The sequence below is a fragment of the Argiope bruennichi genome, chromosome 11, assembly GCF_947563725.1.
Source record: "Argiope bruennichi chromosome 11, qqArgBrue1.1, whole genome shotgun sequence".
NCBI classification, from domain to species: Eukaryota; Metazoa; Arthropoda; class Arachnida; order Araneae; family Araneidae; genus Argiope; species Argiope bruennichi.
In genome coordinates this window covers 88,808,116-88,825,118 of record NC_079161.1, presented here as the reverse complement: position 1 = coordinate 88,825,118, position 17,003 = coordinate 88,808,116, and the positions used below count along the sequence as shown (strand labels likewise).

The 17,003-nt window shown below is 25.1% G+C and overlaps 1 protein-coding gene across 2 annotated transcripts in view; it reads right to left on the bottom strand.

Annotated features, from left to right (window-relative positions):
- Positions 1-17,003, bottom strand: part of LOC129957232 (cuticle collagen bli-1-like) — a 233,583-nt gene that overhangs the window by 81,877 nt on the left and 134,703 nt on the right. For both annotated transcript variants that reach the window (XM_056069472.1, XM_056069473.1), the window contains exon 2: positions 10,118-10,225. In XM_056069472.1, the coding sequence (XP_055925447.1) occupies positions 10,118-10,225 (108 nt within the window). The remainder of the gene's footprint in view (positions 1-10,117; positions 10,226-17,003) is intronic.

Sequence of the window (17,003 nt, the reverse complement as noted above, 5' to 3'; positions counted from 1 at the left end):
GCATTAATATATTTTTAGTCACTAAATTTAATTTTTTTAAAACGTTACATTTTTTGACAAATTACCTTTTATTATATGCATGAAATAATCAGGTATCTCATACAAGCTGAGATTGTTTCAAAATTTGACTGTTTACCTCGATTGAAAATAATGTTCCACATTTTTCTCGCTTTTGACCAACACAATTAAATCACAATTTCAAGATATAATTTTATTTTTTCTCTCCTCATATTTTTATTAATGTTTAATTTTTCACTCTTACATCAAATATTCACACAAAGTATATAGTAGTTTTGATCATAAAGCTATTTTCCCAGTTATTAAATCAAGAAAATAATCTTTTGTTTTTCTTTTCACTTTATTTTTAATGATTTTTCAACTAAAAAAATTTAAAACTTCAAATAACTTCCAATTTTATAATATTTTGAATTTAACCCCATTCATACCTTAAAAAATTCCCACACATTAATTAAAAAATATGATTTCGAAATCGCGAAGGTTAAATAACATTTTCCCTCTGCTCGAATATTTATTTGTTTCAAAACAGATATTAAACCAGAAAGAAATATTCCTTCTCATTTCCCGAGATGAATTATTACTAAATGTTTTTCTTCGATTTGGATTTCTGATTAACGTTTTTATTATTTTATTCGTCTTCAATTACGTTACGTTCTTCTATGTTATAAGATCATTTTTCTAATTCAATTATATTCGAATAAATAAATGTCTCAGTACTCCATAGATTAAAGTTTTGACATATATTTAGCATCTTCCCGATAATGAAATACTGTTTATTTTTAGATTTATTCTGCTCTAAAATTCTTCAACAAATAAAAATGGTGGAAGGAATTTATAACGAAATAATTTTCTTTTGTTGCTTGCTAAGTGGATGAGATGGATTTCAATATTTTATTTTCAAACTGTTCGTAGAAATATTTCGCAAGACGTTTCATTTTTTTCTTCTTTTTTTTTTGTTGTATTCATTTGTCATTTAATCCTATGAATTATGTTTTAAATATTTTAAGATTCCTTTTAAATTTCACGGAGAAAATGATATTTTCGAGATTGTCATCTCATTTTCTAGAATTAATTAATTAAGGAAATAGAAAATACTTGAAAAAATTCCTGAGTAATTTAATTAATTGATTAAACTTATAGATTTCTAAAACTGCTTCCTATCAAATTATGGATAATAATTATGTTACATCAAGAAAATAAATTTAGACAATTAATCAAATTAAAATATAATAAAAAAATATTTCTTTTAAAATGAATTCGGAAATGTTCTCTCTTCTTAATTTTATTACACATTTGATATCTTTGTAAGTATAAATTAATAAAACTTAACTCATGCAACAACATTTGCCAATGTTTTTAGTAATCAACTAATTAAATTCTACAACGTATGATTTTATTTAATCGTAAAATTGCATCAATAACTTAACATTTCAATTCAGCAGTTATTTACAACGATTGTATTTTAAATATGAAGGAATTCCTTCGTTTAGCTTTTAAAATGCAAACAATATCTTTCAGAAGCTAAGATCTCTCTCGTTTCGAATAATTATTCATTTTAATAATTTTAAATGCAAGCCTGCTCAATTCACGAGTAAATTCCAATACTTTTATTCAGGTACACTATGATTAATGAAATGAATGCATTTCAATGTCGGTCAATAAAATTCAGAAAGTAATACATTATATTGTTAAATCTAAGCATTTTCATCTATTTAAAACAACTACATTTAAGTAGCATTTACAAATCCGTAAATTAACAATTAATCCATTTTTGAGAAACAGATTTTCTGTAATTTGCTTCTTTCAAAATCTACAGTTTCGAAGTATCGTAATAAAATGAAATTGCTAAATGAGTTTATTGAAGTTTATTAATTCCGATCGATAAGTTGCAAGTTATACAGATATTCTAAATAATAATGATAAAACAATAAAAAAGATTGTATGCAAAACAATATTTGCCTTTCATACATAACAATATTTTTTTCTCAATTTTATAATTGAAAAAAGTCAAGTATTTCAATTCCAAGATCATAATTTTGCAATGTTATCAGAAAATTAGTAACTATTAAAAAAGGATAGATTCGTTAATTTCAAATTTCAATCAATAAATTAAAATTACAGTAATTTCAATTTTATCGCTTTCAAAATATATTAAATCTTAATTACAAACATATATGCATTGTGAAATTTAGATTACGTAATTTCACAGAGAGATATAATAATTTCAAAATTTGAATAACCCTATCATCAGAAATTTTAAATAATTCGCGCATTCTTTTTTCTTTACCACACAGATCATAGTAAACTCTATGAACGATAAATTTCATAAATGTTGCTATATAAGTAATTTTTAAAATCAAAAAAAAGTTAAATTAAATGTGAAATTATTTCAAAACGGCACTATCAAATTTGATATTTCGCTATATCATTTTAATTTCCCTATTCTCTGAATTCTTTTTTAAAAATTATTTTCTTTTTTTTAAGTCCTTCGAAATGAAAGAGTTAAATGTAATAACATACTGATGTTATAAGCTATCTTTAATTCGATTACTTTTATTTTAATTTTATAAATTGCTCTTAAAAATGTTACAGCAATAGCGCGGACATAAAAAATTGCATTTAATAACGCCGCAACGCTCGTGCGTATAGATTCAATAGCTGAAACAATAAAATAAATTGTCGCAAAACTATTAAAAATAAAGGAAAAAATGAAATGTACAGAAATTAAACTAATATCATTGAAATACTTAGGTTTAAAAGTTTTAAACTGAGGTAAAAATAATTCATGCTTTGAAGTTATTATTAAAATATGTTACAAATTTATAATTTTTTAATTAAAAACCTAATAAAAATATTGGAACACCCTTTCTTAATATACATCTATTAGCCAAGTAGTAACTACGTGCCAAATTTGGTAGCTCTAAGCTTAAAGATATATCTTGTAAAGCGTTTGGGAAGATTTTTTTTATCGTACAATTTACAAATAGTGCATCGTCTAAAAATATGATCACGTTAAGATCTTAAAATTTCAGAAACGCTTCAGAATTATTAAGCGTATAAAAGTTTTAAGAAAATTGACAGCAGTACTGAAAGAAAATATTTTAACTACCGGAAGCAAATTCCAGAGGGTAATTTAGCAACCCAAATTTTTGTACGTTGGATATGAAAAAGATAAAACTGTTAAGAAATAAAATCACATTATATAGTAACGATCATCATTTAAAATTTCTTTCTACAAGTTATAATCTTTAAACTATTAGTTCTAAAACTTAATAATAATAGAATAAAAATATATTTTATGAAGTTATATTAAAAAAGTGCCTTTCATATTATTATTTACGATATAATTTTATATTTTACCCTTTTATTATAATTCTATTACAGTTACTATCATTAACTTTTTTAATACAGAGTGCATAAAAAGGCCAATAAAATCCATATTTATCTCTACTCATAATAAATATCAATGCATGCATGTCTGTCTGTCTATTTGCTAGCAATATGTAGACACCAAATTTGGCATATATATATATATATATATATATATATATACAAAAGTATTAGAATCAAGTTAATAGGAAAAACAAAATCAAATAAAAATTAAACCAAAAAAATTATTAAAAAATATTAAAAAAGAATCCGGCCTGAAGACTTTTTCAAGGGTCACCCTCAGGCAGGGATTCAAATAAAGGGATTTTTTCTGTGAGGACATGCAGACATTAAGTCTAATAATGATTCCTCGTGACCCGAAAATCCCCCGAAATTATGCTCAAGAGATATACCATTTTAACAGAAAGGAAATACAAAATAACAAATTAGAAAAAAACCACAAAGTAAAAATACAATGAAAACAATAACAATAAAAACAAAAACAGCATTAAAATTAAAATTAAAATTAAAAACAAAAAGGCCAGAACATACCTTCCAACAGTGAATGAAACTTTAAACAATCGATTGTGATTTCCTGTTTTTGAAAGTTAACGGTTAAATTATGTAAACAGAGGTAGGCACCCAGCGCCATCTATTGAGTGATCCAATATGCAAGTAAATTTCTATTTTTATTTAAGCCAAAAGATTAATCCCAAACCATACCTTGTTTAATTAAAAAATTGACATTACAGTAATTTCTAGGAAAATCATTTTTAATTAAATTTTTAAGGAGGATATTTGATGCTTCAATATAAGAATTTTTATTATTGCAAACCCTTTTGATCCTGTTAACTTGTGAGAAAATTAGATTTTTGAAAATTTTAGAGTTTAGATTGGAATGGTAGTTACATAGTTTTGTTATTTTAAAGTTGAAATCATCCCTTTTATCGTATATACCAACTATTGTTTTATCATTAGCAATTTCGATTTTTAAATCCAGAAAGGTAGCCTCAAGTTGATTTATATTTGTATCTTTTAGAATTAAATCTTTTGGATAGCAATTAGTAATAATATTAGTATTGTCGAAGTTAATCAAAAGTAGGTCATCAATATATCTCCACCCGTTTATTAAATTATATTTAATTATTTTTTTCTCATAGTAATGCAGGAAAATAAATTTTCTCTGTTATTAGAAATTAAAAAAAAAAAAAAATAGCAACAATAGATTGCTTAGTGAACCTGAAATTCAAATTCCTTTCTTGTTTCATCAAATATTAAATCGTGAAATTTTCTTCCATTGTTGAAAGCTAACGAAGAAGAATTCTATTTAATACATATATAATTACCAGGACGTATAAAAAAGCGAATTGACAATACTGCAAAAGTTAGAAATGAAATGAACTAGACAATTACATTTTTAACAGCGGTTTGTGCCATGGGACTGGTTCCCATTAAAACATTTCATGTTTATAATGAGCAACAGATATAACATATCTGACAAATAGATAGAAACATGGCCATGACATTATATCTCAATGATTAAATGTAACCATTTTTTCAGGTGGACCAACCGGTCGCCAATGGCGGCTAAATGTATAAAAAAAATGGGTGTCCATTTTTTGTTTAGAGGATGTTCAATAGATGCTGGGATGCGCCTATCATTTGTAGGCTTTATCAATTATTCATTTGTTACTTACATATCGACCATTTAACTTAAAGAATATTGTATTGGTACATGACAATCAGCTTATTGTTCACAAAAAATGTCGACGTTCTGATACACAAAACATTTCACACACACACAAAAAAAACCCATTCTGATACACAAAATAACATTCATAGAATATGACATATGGTTTATTCTTCAGAAAAAAAATACTTGATATTATAATATATTTTTTTTTCGTGTTTCTTAAAATTACATTAATAGCGAAATTCATCCTCATCCATAATTCACTATTACATAAATATTTCTTTTCTTTTTTTAATTATAAAATTGTCTACGTACTAACATAAAACTTCCTCTGAACAGAAATGTATTAACACTGATTACCAAAAAAAAATACTGGAAGCTTTTACCTAATATTAACAGAAAATATTCTTTTAGGAATTCTGATTATTTATTTTTACAATAAAATATTAAAAAAAAATTATCACCGTCATTGCACCGACGCATTTTTAAAAAAAAGTTTTTTAAATTTAATATTTCTATTCTTCTGACAGGATAAACATATTTTGAATTTACATTGTATTATAACAGAATCTTTCATTAGATAAAACGGTTACAAGATACTTCAATCAATTAACATACAGTGGCTCAAACAATTGAGAGTACACTTTACTTTTACTTGATAAATCTGACTTCCAATATAAATAACACATTACCGAGAAGTGTTTTTACTTTTACCCATACAAATGGTTTAATTTAGAGTAAAATTAAAGAAAAATCAAAGAAAAACATATAAATTGAAAAGTTTCAGAAGCATTTTAAATAAACACACTCATATTTTTGTCTCAAAAAATTGAGAGAACACCAATGAAATTTTTGCAATATCTCACATAGAAACAAAGTGTCACTGTTAAGTTGCATGTCTTTTGGCTCTTATAATGGCCTCAAAACGTCATGGTATCGATTCGATCAATTTTTGGTGGTATCTGAAGAGATTTTATCCCATTCTTTTTGCAACATTTGTTTTAAATAAATTTTGTTTCTAATTTTGTGTTTTTGAACCACCTTTACGAGTATGGCCCACGAATATTCAATGGCATTGATGTCGGAGTATTGTGGTGGTGTGTGTAACTGCTGTCTACAATGAAAAAGACGCTATATTTTGACGTAACGTGAATTCTGTTTGTAGTCGCTGTCCTGCTGGAAAAAAGAATTTACATATGAATCCAAATTTTTAACATTTTTCTTTTGATTGCTGCGACCATATGGTTCATCCAACTTACAGCAGAAACTTCTCAAATCATTGGTAAATGTGTAAGTGCTGAAACTATGCGAAATGCCATTAGACAAGCTGGATATAAAAGTCGTATTGTTAGAGGGAAACCGTTCAACAGCTTGCAAATTCAGATAAAGCATTTTAAGCTTGCAAAATCTCATTAATTGAAGATCAATAACTTTTGAAAGAAAGTTATATTTAGTAATGAAAGAAAACTCAATATTTCTGGCAGTGACAGCCATCGTATTGTATGGAGAAAGCCTAACACTGCTTTGGATCCAAAATATTTACGCCCTACAAGTAGACATGGTGGCTAAGTCATAATTTCAGGTTGCATGGCTTCATCCGGGGTAGGAAATTTAATTCTTATAGATGGCGTTTATAAACCATAGGGTTTACTTGGATATACTTCGCAGCAATTTAAAGGAAAGTGCTAAAAATTTGGGTTTAGATGGAAATTTCATTTTTCAGTAGGACAACGACCCCAAACAGAATGCTCGTAACGTCAAAATATGTTGTCTTTCATTGTAAACAGTAGTTAAACACACTACCACAGTACTCCGACATCAATGCCATAAATTATTTGTGGGTCATACTCGGTTCAAAACACAAAATTAAAAACAAAACCTATTTAAAACAAGTGTTGCAAGAAGAATCGGATAAAATATCTACAGATACCGTCAGAAATTGGTCGAATTGGTACCATGACATTTAGAGGTCATTATAAGAGCCAAAAGACATGCAACTTAACAGTGGTACTTTGTTTCTATGAGAGATATTACAAGAATTTCATTGGTGTATTCTCAATTTTTTGAGGCAAAAATCTATGTTTATTTAAAATGCTTCTGAAACTTCTCAATTTAGAAGTTTTCCGTTGTTTTTTCTTTATTTTTACTCTAAATTAAACCATTTGTTATGGGTAAAAATAAAAACATTTTTGCACTTCTCGGTAATGTGTTATTTATATTGGAAGGCAGATTTATCAAATGAAAGTAAGGTGTACTCTTAACTGTTTGAGCCACTGTATATTTAAAACACTGTTTTAATATTAACGGAAGGATACTTTGCTTTAAAAAAGAATGATGTCTTAAATGAAAAGCTAAAGTTAAAAGTTAATTGTTGAATGATCATAGTAGTAAAAAAATAAAATGCCTCTTTTACACGTTATATATGTATTTAGGCATCAGATACATACATTCTGTTTTTTATGCATTATTTATGCATTAATCAGATCTTATGCATTTTATTTGCATATTCAGATTTCCTTATTCGTTTAATAACTTCAGTTGATGAGTATATGTATCCTTTAAAAATAGCTCTAATTGAAATACAGTTTTCCTATAGTCATTCACATTACGAGACACAACAACTAAAAAAATCTCTAAAAATAATGACGCAATTTATATTGTATGAATATTTCTTGCCCTCTGAATATTCTTGGTTTATAGTTTATGCAATAATATTTATATTCCTAAATAAATGTGAACGATTAAGCCAAAGAACCTTTTTTTATTTTCGCTAATCAATTTGATTTTGAAAAAAAAAGATCATTAGAAGCATTAATACATTCTATATATTCAAAAATACTTGCAAACGATTTACAAAAATATCTTAGCATTTTTTTTTTAATATGACAGAAATTAAAAAAGAATCAATGGTTTAAAAGCATCGTAAATATCTGCACATAATTAGGCAACAGATTTTTTTCAAATTTATTTATTCTTGTAAATCGATTTGAGATTGAAAAAAATAATAATTTTAAAGTATTATTGCATAATGAGCATTTTTTAAAAAGCTTTCAACTATTTCAGAGGAGAAAAAAAAAGATTTTTTATTTCTTTCATCACAATAGTTATGTGAGAATATAATGTTTGGCACTTTTTCACGCAGTTAAATCGGTTAAATCGATGAAATAAATTAACGTTTTTTTGTAGAAATTTATTACACTTGAATATTAATTCATTTTTCATCACAAACATTATTTCACTCCAAGAGAAATAAAATTTCAAAGATACTACCGATTGATTATTATTATTAAATATAGATTCTATTTAAAAAATTAATTTATTTAATTTCCTGAGAAATTTTCATTCTTTCCATGTCTGAATAATCCCAACGAAGAATTTATACCACAAATGGATGAAATAATTAATGAAGAAATGTTTTTTCCGCTTCAAAGATCAGTTTTATTTTAAAATTATGCACAGGTACAATACTAAATTATATGTCAGGCTAAATTCTTAAAGGATAGTTTTTGTAAGAAGTAGTGAGTACGCAAATTCTTAAATCATTTAAATTTGTGAAAGATGTAAATGATTCAACTAATTTATTCATATGTAACATTCATCAAATATTTGTTTTTGCATTTGTTTCAACGGAAGATTCAAATTCTCTTTAATATGACATGCTAAACTAATATTAAAATTAAATATGTTAAAGAAATTGAGCTTTTGATTTTGTTCGCGTTTGCTCGTTTTGTTATAATTACAGAAAAGTTAAGTGCAAAAGGTATAATAAATTATTGATTTTTTTTCTGGAAAAGAAATAAATTGCGACACAACAGAAATTCTGCAAACGACTGAGAAAAATGAAGAAAAATATCAAGTGACATTTGTATTAATTAAACAAATTTTATTTTCGAAATAAATTAAAACCTTGATGAAGCTTTTTTAATAAACTCTGAAATTTTATTTTTTTCGTCAGATACCTTAAACATTTTATATTAAAGCGACTATTTTAAATAAATACATTTCTAATTCATTTCTAATTATTTTTACCGAAAAAAACAAGAACAAATAAGTCATTCATGATTATACTATTTTTTACAATATATTATCTATTTATGCTTTTTACTTTATAATATCAGAAAAGACACTGTTATTTAATAAAATGAATAATTAATCAGATTAAATAGATGTATTTATAGGAATTAATTGATTTTTGTTAAAATTAAGAGCATATTTTCAATTTAATGGTGTAACGATAAGTAAATAATTTATGCATCATTTTCAATTAAATTAATTATATAAAATCGCTTGCAGATTTTATTTCAGTATTGATCTAAAAATTTCCTTTTTAGAATTCTTTTTCAGCAGATGATTGAACATGCTAAAATTTTAATTATTTCATTATGTATAATAAACAAGAGCAAAAAATCAGAACTATTATAAATTTTTTGGACAGACTGTATTGGTTAAATATATTCATATGTAGTTTTATCGCTTTATACAGAATAACGAATTATTTCTAAGCATGCGCAAACTGCGACTTGACTCTATTGATCGCGTTCGATTTATGTCTAACAGTTTAGAAATAACGATGACAGCGGCGGATATGTTACATAGAAAAATCTCAAGATAATCTGCAAAAAAATCTTTCTTTTTCGTTTTTCTATTCAATATTTTATTAAAACAAAACAAAATAAAATTTAAAAAATTATAAGTTCATTGGGCATTAAGCAAAGCAAGCGCAATTTTTTCCGCCACGAAGATCCGTGAGCGGAAAAACCATGCTTCATTGAAAACGAAACCTCCCAACTTAAACCCCGCACGCCGTTGTAAAACCATAACAAAAACTCAAAAATGCGCATTAATTCATTTTATTCCAACAACTTCGCGCCAGTCAAAACATCGGAGTATAGATGGCGCTGCTAACATATGCGGGCGAACGCATAAGCGGAATTTCACACATGGAACATTTTATTCGCAGTGAACGATTTCACGAATGATGCCATTTCCCACTAATAAAAAAATACATTTATTTTAAATAATTGTAAAAATACTCACTTTGGTATGGAGGACCAGGACTTTGCATCGTAGGCCTGAAATGCGGCGATGAAGCTGGCGGAGGATTGGCGGACAGATCCGGGTTTCCGCCGTGGTCCGGGCTCGAGGCTACATTGAAAATAAACGGAAAGAATTAGGGTTGCTGTGAAGTGGAACGCAAAATCTCGCCAAGCGCAGTCGCCAAAACGACACAAATCAATAAATCGCTGCGAACTTACTACATGGTTTTAACTAAATATTTTCCGAGGAAGGATCGTAATAAATTTGTTTCTCCCGTTTCTGAAACAACATTAACAAATCAAATGCGGCATGGATGGTTAAGTTTTCATTCCGATTTGGCGATTGAATTGAATGACGGGAAATACTCGAAATTGAAATGAGATAATTAGGGGATATTTATACTTCAATAATTATTTTCCGATACGTTGTTTGTTTTAGCCAATCAATAAAGCAAGGATTTCGGATTGCAGCACTTGTCGATTTAGGATTTTAATTGAAACGGCGCGCCTAATTCGTTTTGAAGTGTTTTTGTATGGAAAGAATTATTCATTCTGCATATTCGGAATCAGTGCTCGACGATTAATTATGACTTCGCGACATTTATATTAGAACATATATGACGCTTAGAATGACAACAACTGCATTTCGCTCTTTTTTCTGAAATTAAAATATTTAGTCATATTCATACATTTTTAGAAAACCTGCTGACTTTACGTTAATTCAATAATCTATTTTTCATTCATTTCCTGAAGCATTAAAAAAATTCCAATTTCTACACTTATGTACTCTCAATGACATTTAATATTTTCAAAACTTAACCATCAGTTACTCAGTCAATTCATTAAATTTTGATTTTAAACTCAGTTAGAGATTCCTGAATAATTAAGCTTGAAAGCTAAAAAGTAGGGAAAGTTGAAATAATGTAATTTTTATTTTTCTATTAATACACTAATAAAAGTTGAGTTTTTTAAATTACAATCAGTTTTAAAAGTAGAGGACCCGTTCTCCATTTCGCATTAATTCCCTTCCACTTTTTGATATTTTTTCGTCTTTCGAAAACATTTTAGAATTTTAAATAATTAATTTTTAAATACCTCTATTGTATTGAAAGTATTAATTTCTTTTCTTAATAGCGAATTTTTATTTTTCTATTGATAGACATTTTCTTTTCTTATTTTTTGCTTTGAAAACTCTTTGGACTTTGTGCCATTTTTGTTTTTATTTTAAGATCTTTTCGGCCACAGCTGGAGAATTACTGATTTAATGCATGCGTTTGAAATTTTGAGAGTTTTCCTGAAAATATTTTTAACAGTTGATTCTTTTGTCATTTTTGTAATGCAAAAATTTTTTTAATGAATGCAATATGTTTGAAACAATTTTAAATTTTTTTGTTAATCAAATTTGATTTTCTTATTTTTTATAAATTATATATATTGCTCGCATCCAATAATGATTATGAGTGGACTTTCAAAAAAGTTAACTGATTTATTCCCTTATAGAATATTAAGAGGTTAACAAATGAAAATTAACAAGAGATAATAAAGCTTAAATTAGAAATGTTATTAATAAATTAATAAAGAATTCTTTTTATAAAATTTGGGGAAAATGCATTTTTATATAACATGTATAAAAAACAAAAATAATTTACATAAATTTGAAAAAGAAATGTTTTTGCCTAACAAATATAGAATGATAAAAATAATTAAAATACCAGCTCAAACTTAAAAAAATAGTCTTGAACCACAATCTTCAATTGTAATAAAGGTTTCGAAAATTCCATAAATCAAGTGAAAAATTAACAAATCAAATACGTCATGGTTGGTTAAGTTTCATTCGCTTAACAGCATAAGACGAAAGGAACTATTTGAAATTAAAATGAGTATTTCCGAATCGAAATGAAATGAGATATTTGGTGGATGTTTATACTTCAGTAATTATCTTCCAGTACGTTGCTAGTCAATTAATAGAGAAAGTATTTCTAATTGCCACAATTCTAAATATACATTATAGATAATTCATTGTAAATGATTTTATAAGAATTATTCAATGTCTCTAGATATTTAGAGTCAATACTAGATGAATAATTTTGATTAATTTTCGAAGAAATGTATTACATTTAAATTAAATAATATTTGGAATTTATTTATTAGTATTTTATTCGAAGTATTAAATATTCTCATTTTAACAATTGTTCACTTATTCATTATTGATATTATAAAACTTTGTATTGGAATCGTTATTTCATTATCCAATAATCGACTCTCTGTTATTATTATTAAAGTATTAATAATTTATATGCATTTATGTATTCGTGTAACTATCAGCGATTATAAATATTTACAAGTGTTTATAATTTTTGTAATCTTTGCTTATATATTTGCGTAAAAAGATTTCTTAATGACTTCCGTTTTTTATACGACTTATCATTAGATTAGCCATTTTTGTATAAAATGTTTCTTAAAGCACATATTTTGCAGTAATTTTTATTAAATTTATGTTTCCATTATTATTTCTTTTCTCAATAAATTGTTCGGAATTAATGCTGTAACAATAATATTCAAGGCATCGGTATTAACGATACCTCAATAATAAAATTCATTTTTTTTTCAGCAGAAAGAAAGATAAAAAGTTTTAAAATGTGATATAAGAATGAAATATTTGAAGTGACGATTAAAAATATTCATATAATTATGATAATAACTTATTTAAAAAAAAACCCTAAAAACATTTTACAGTTCCGAACAAAAAGGGAGAAATTATACCGTTTTTGTCAATTTTACCCAGAAAAAATGATGCCAATATGCAAAATAAATTTTTATATTTCGAAATGATTTTTATTAAAATTTTAATATTTTTTAAAACGTTTGAGGACCATAAAAAAAAGACAAAACGAAAGTTTAAAAAAAAAATAAGAGCAAAATAAAATAAAAATAATTTTAATAAATTAAATCCATTTAGAATTGAATGCAGAAACTTTATAAATTTGAATATAATACATTGGCACCATTTCGCATACTAATATAAATTAATACCATAAAGTTCACATCCTCCACCTCATTAAGGAAAATTAAATTGGTGACATCGCGATAAAAGTTTCGTATTGAAAATGCTCCTGTTCGACTAAAAATTAAACCCATTATGAACAAGATTTTGGGAAGTAGAGCTGTTTTCGCAGAAAATCCAGAATTAAGCATTTAATAGCTGCTTCTCGGAAAATAAAATCGTATGCAGTAAATATGCAAATAAGGAAAACAACGCTAAGAATTATTATTTGATTAAGGCTGATAAACTGTTAGCTTTTCAGAAATTTTCATGCTTAAATAAATATGTATTCCTAGTAAAACCATAATCAGATAATGGCAAGCACAAATTTTATTTTTCGAATCATATTTCCTTAGCAAATGTATTTTATATGAAGCAAAATTTCAAAATTTTAATATTGATAAGAATGCAAATTTGAAGGAAAAATAGTAACTAAAAATAGAATCAAATTTTAGTTTAATGTATACGGTCTTTCACTTTTCTGTATATTACTTAGATAGCACAAAATTTTCTTTATTAAATTGTTTTTATAAATTTATTTCTTATTAAAATTGCCTTTGAGCAAAAGATTTTTTGAAACGTATTTTTTTAAATGTGGGATTTTGATATGTTTTTGAATAGACGAAAGAATAATTTGTATATTTATATTTTTCAGTTTTACTTTTATTTGTTCATTTACTTAATTATAAATTACGAGTTTAATGTTTTATTATTCAAATATTTTTTATTGCTTATACGTTGCCATTTTTTAACGATATTTAGCTGCGTTCTATAGCTTTTAAATATTATTATTTAAGTAATTAATATTTCATTATAATAAATTGTTTGATATGCGTTTTGAAACTAAAATTTACATATTTTGTTGCTGAAATGATAAAGATTTATTTCAAATAGAAAACCAACATTTTTTTAAATCATCAAAAAATTTACAAATATACTAATTTCATTAATTATCTTTTAATAATTATTAAAATTAACTTACAGAATTATGAAATACATAACTCATATAATGGATACAGTATTTAAAATTTATCTTAAAGTAAGAGCATTTTTGTAAATCTTAGTCAGATATATATAATCTACTTTTTTGATGTAGTACAGATAGACTCTGTTTGCCTTAGAATGAATAGTGATGTCAAAATATTTTTTAAAATTAATTCAAAGATAAAAGTTTAGATTTATACGTCAAAATACTTCAGGGATATAATGGCAATAAACATATTATTAAATAAACATTTTCAAGAATTTTAAGTATTTAAATATTAAATAATATTTATCACAAAAGTTTAGATTTTCATTAGAAGATTATTTCGATTTTAAATATAAAATATGATTCTAAAATGAGTGAAAAGAATGAAACTGAATATAAAGATTTCCATCAGAAAGTGAAAAAGAGATTTTTACAGTTTGAAAAATAATAAAATCATTTTATATCTGAAATTTGATAATTTATCGGAATTTCTTGAAAGATTTCTATTAAAAAATTAATGCTATAAACTTTTAAAAGAATTTTTAAGATGCACAGACGTAGAGAAGAAAAGTTTCATTAATATTTATTTTATTTCGTTTGGATTATTATTACATTCTGAATTAAATTTGAAGACGATATTATTGTTTTCATCTATTTCAATAAATGTTATTTTTGAAAACGCTTTATTTGCCTACACAGACATAAATGAAAAGTAAAAAAAATAAAAAATCATTAACTCGTAAAATATTTAGATCATGGGGAAAAAATATAATCTGCAAAAATGTTTCGATATTTATTCACACAGTACGATTTTTTACACATGGAATCATTATTAAAGTTTACTGATTTTCAAATTATTTTAAAAAGTCATCTTGGTTTTATCCTTTTCAATTTTTCATAGAAAAGGGTAGAATCAGAATTAATCCATCATAGAAAGAGAATTATGCTTATTATAACGCAGAAATTAAAGAATGGATTAATTACAAAGAAAATTAATAAAAATTACACAAATCTTTAAAATTTGTTCGCCATTTTTAAAGGTTTCGTAATTCATTATCTAGAATTAGGAAAATTCCAAGAATTTTAGAGCTTTCTTTAATAATATTTGGCAAATATATCTATAAACAAAATTAATTATTGAAAATAATTATGTGAGAAAAACAGTTTTATTTCTTTAAATAACAGATAAGAATTTTCAGATTATTTATCTTATTGATTCTCAGAAATATTTTTAAAAAAGTGGATTTTATAAAACTTTTGTCAGACAATCTATGTTTTACTTATTTTCCTATCCAACACACAATTAAAATTCTTTTATGATATAACATTTTAAGTAAATATATATTCAGAATAAAATAAAGTCTTAAATACCATTCTTAATTAGATAAATGTAAGAATGAATAAGAATTATCCTTCTTAAATCAATAAAAAATATTAATGGTTGGCATCACCAGTTTCTTTTTCTTTTTTACAAAGTACAAAATAATAAATAAAAAATGCTAAATAATAAAAAAATGCAGTTTGAATCGACTTAGAATTTTAATTACATTGAAAACTTAGAAAAAGTTACTTTTAATGGCAAAATCAAAGGAATATGATTCATTTAGTTCAAATTCAGAAAAAGAGATTTTTTTTTATGAAAAGAGTTATTATAAAATTTAAATAATAAAAAATAGAGTAATTAAAGTTCTTTTAAAACTCTGATATCTATCATCTGATCATCGAATTGTTGACGTTTTTAGATGCGTAGGATGTGGCCAATACCTAATCTTCTTTACTTCTAGTGATTCAGTCATATCAAACGAGGTATAATGCCCAGAAAGTTAAATCAACAACTAAATATGGCGTCATATCTAGACGCAATAAAATTACAGATATCAAACATTAATTATTAAATCTTCTAAAGAAATAAAAAAAATATTAATTACACAAAATGTTATTGCACTGGGCTTTTGATAACAACACGTCAATATTAATTTTAATAGAAAATTCCACCTGCTACAAATTTATTCATTATATTATTCTCACATGTCTAATAATTAAAAAAAATCCATAAATATGAAATATTTGATTTAGTAATAATTATTAAAACTAGTGAACTGAAATTTGCTTCTCCAAATTATTTACTTACTAAATAAGGATTTAATTTTATAAAAAAAAAAAAAAAAAAAAAAAAAAAAAACGCTCTCTTTTGAGAAAAGTATTTTATTTTCAATTTCAGAAAATAATTTGAACAACAGGTGGAAGATGATTTTCAAAAGTAAAAGGTTTCATACTTTGTTCTTTAAATGCATCTTTAATCTCAATAAATATGTAAATAAAAAATCCATTAATTAGTTGTAAAATCAGGAATGCAATTTATTTCAAAAATATTACCAAATGATTTATTTTGTGTTTTCAATAAATTATCAATAAAAATTTCAAAATAAATTAAAATATGAGTGGCATTTATTCAAATAATCCAAAACAAAATCTTTTATTTTAGATCAATGGCAACGACAAATAATTTTTGTTTACATGGTCAATATTTGTCTTTTATTGCCGAATTCTGTTAGAATGTAAAAGAGAAATTGATATTATTATAAGATATTAATAATAAAATTTATAAAACATTAGGTAAGTATAAAGCTTAATTAAATAAAAAAACTATGACAAGTTAAATATAATATTCGAAATGCATATCACTTCTTTTTTAACAACACCTGCCAAGCCATTGGTATTTAATGCAACTACAAGCATAAAAGCAGATTTATAATTATGAATAAATAAATGAGATTTAAAATAGGATGCTTTTATTTTAATTTATCATGCATTAAACAAAAGTGACAAGAATTACTTTTCACTTAAATTTGACTCGCAAAAATAATTAACATT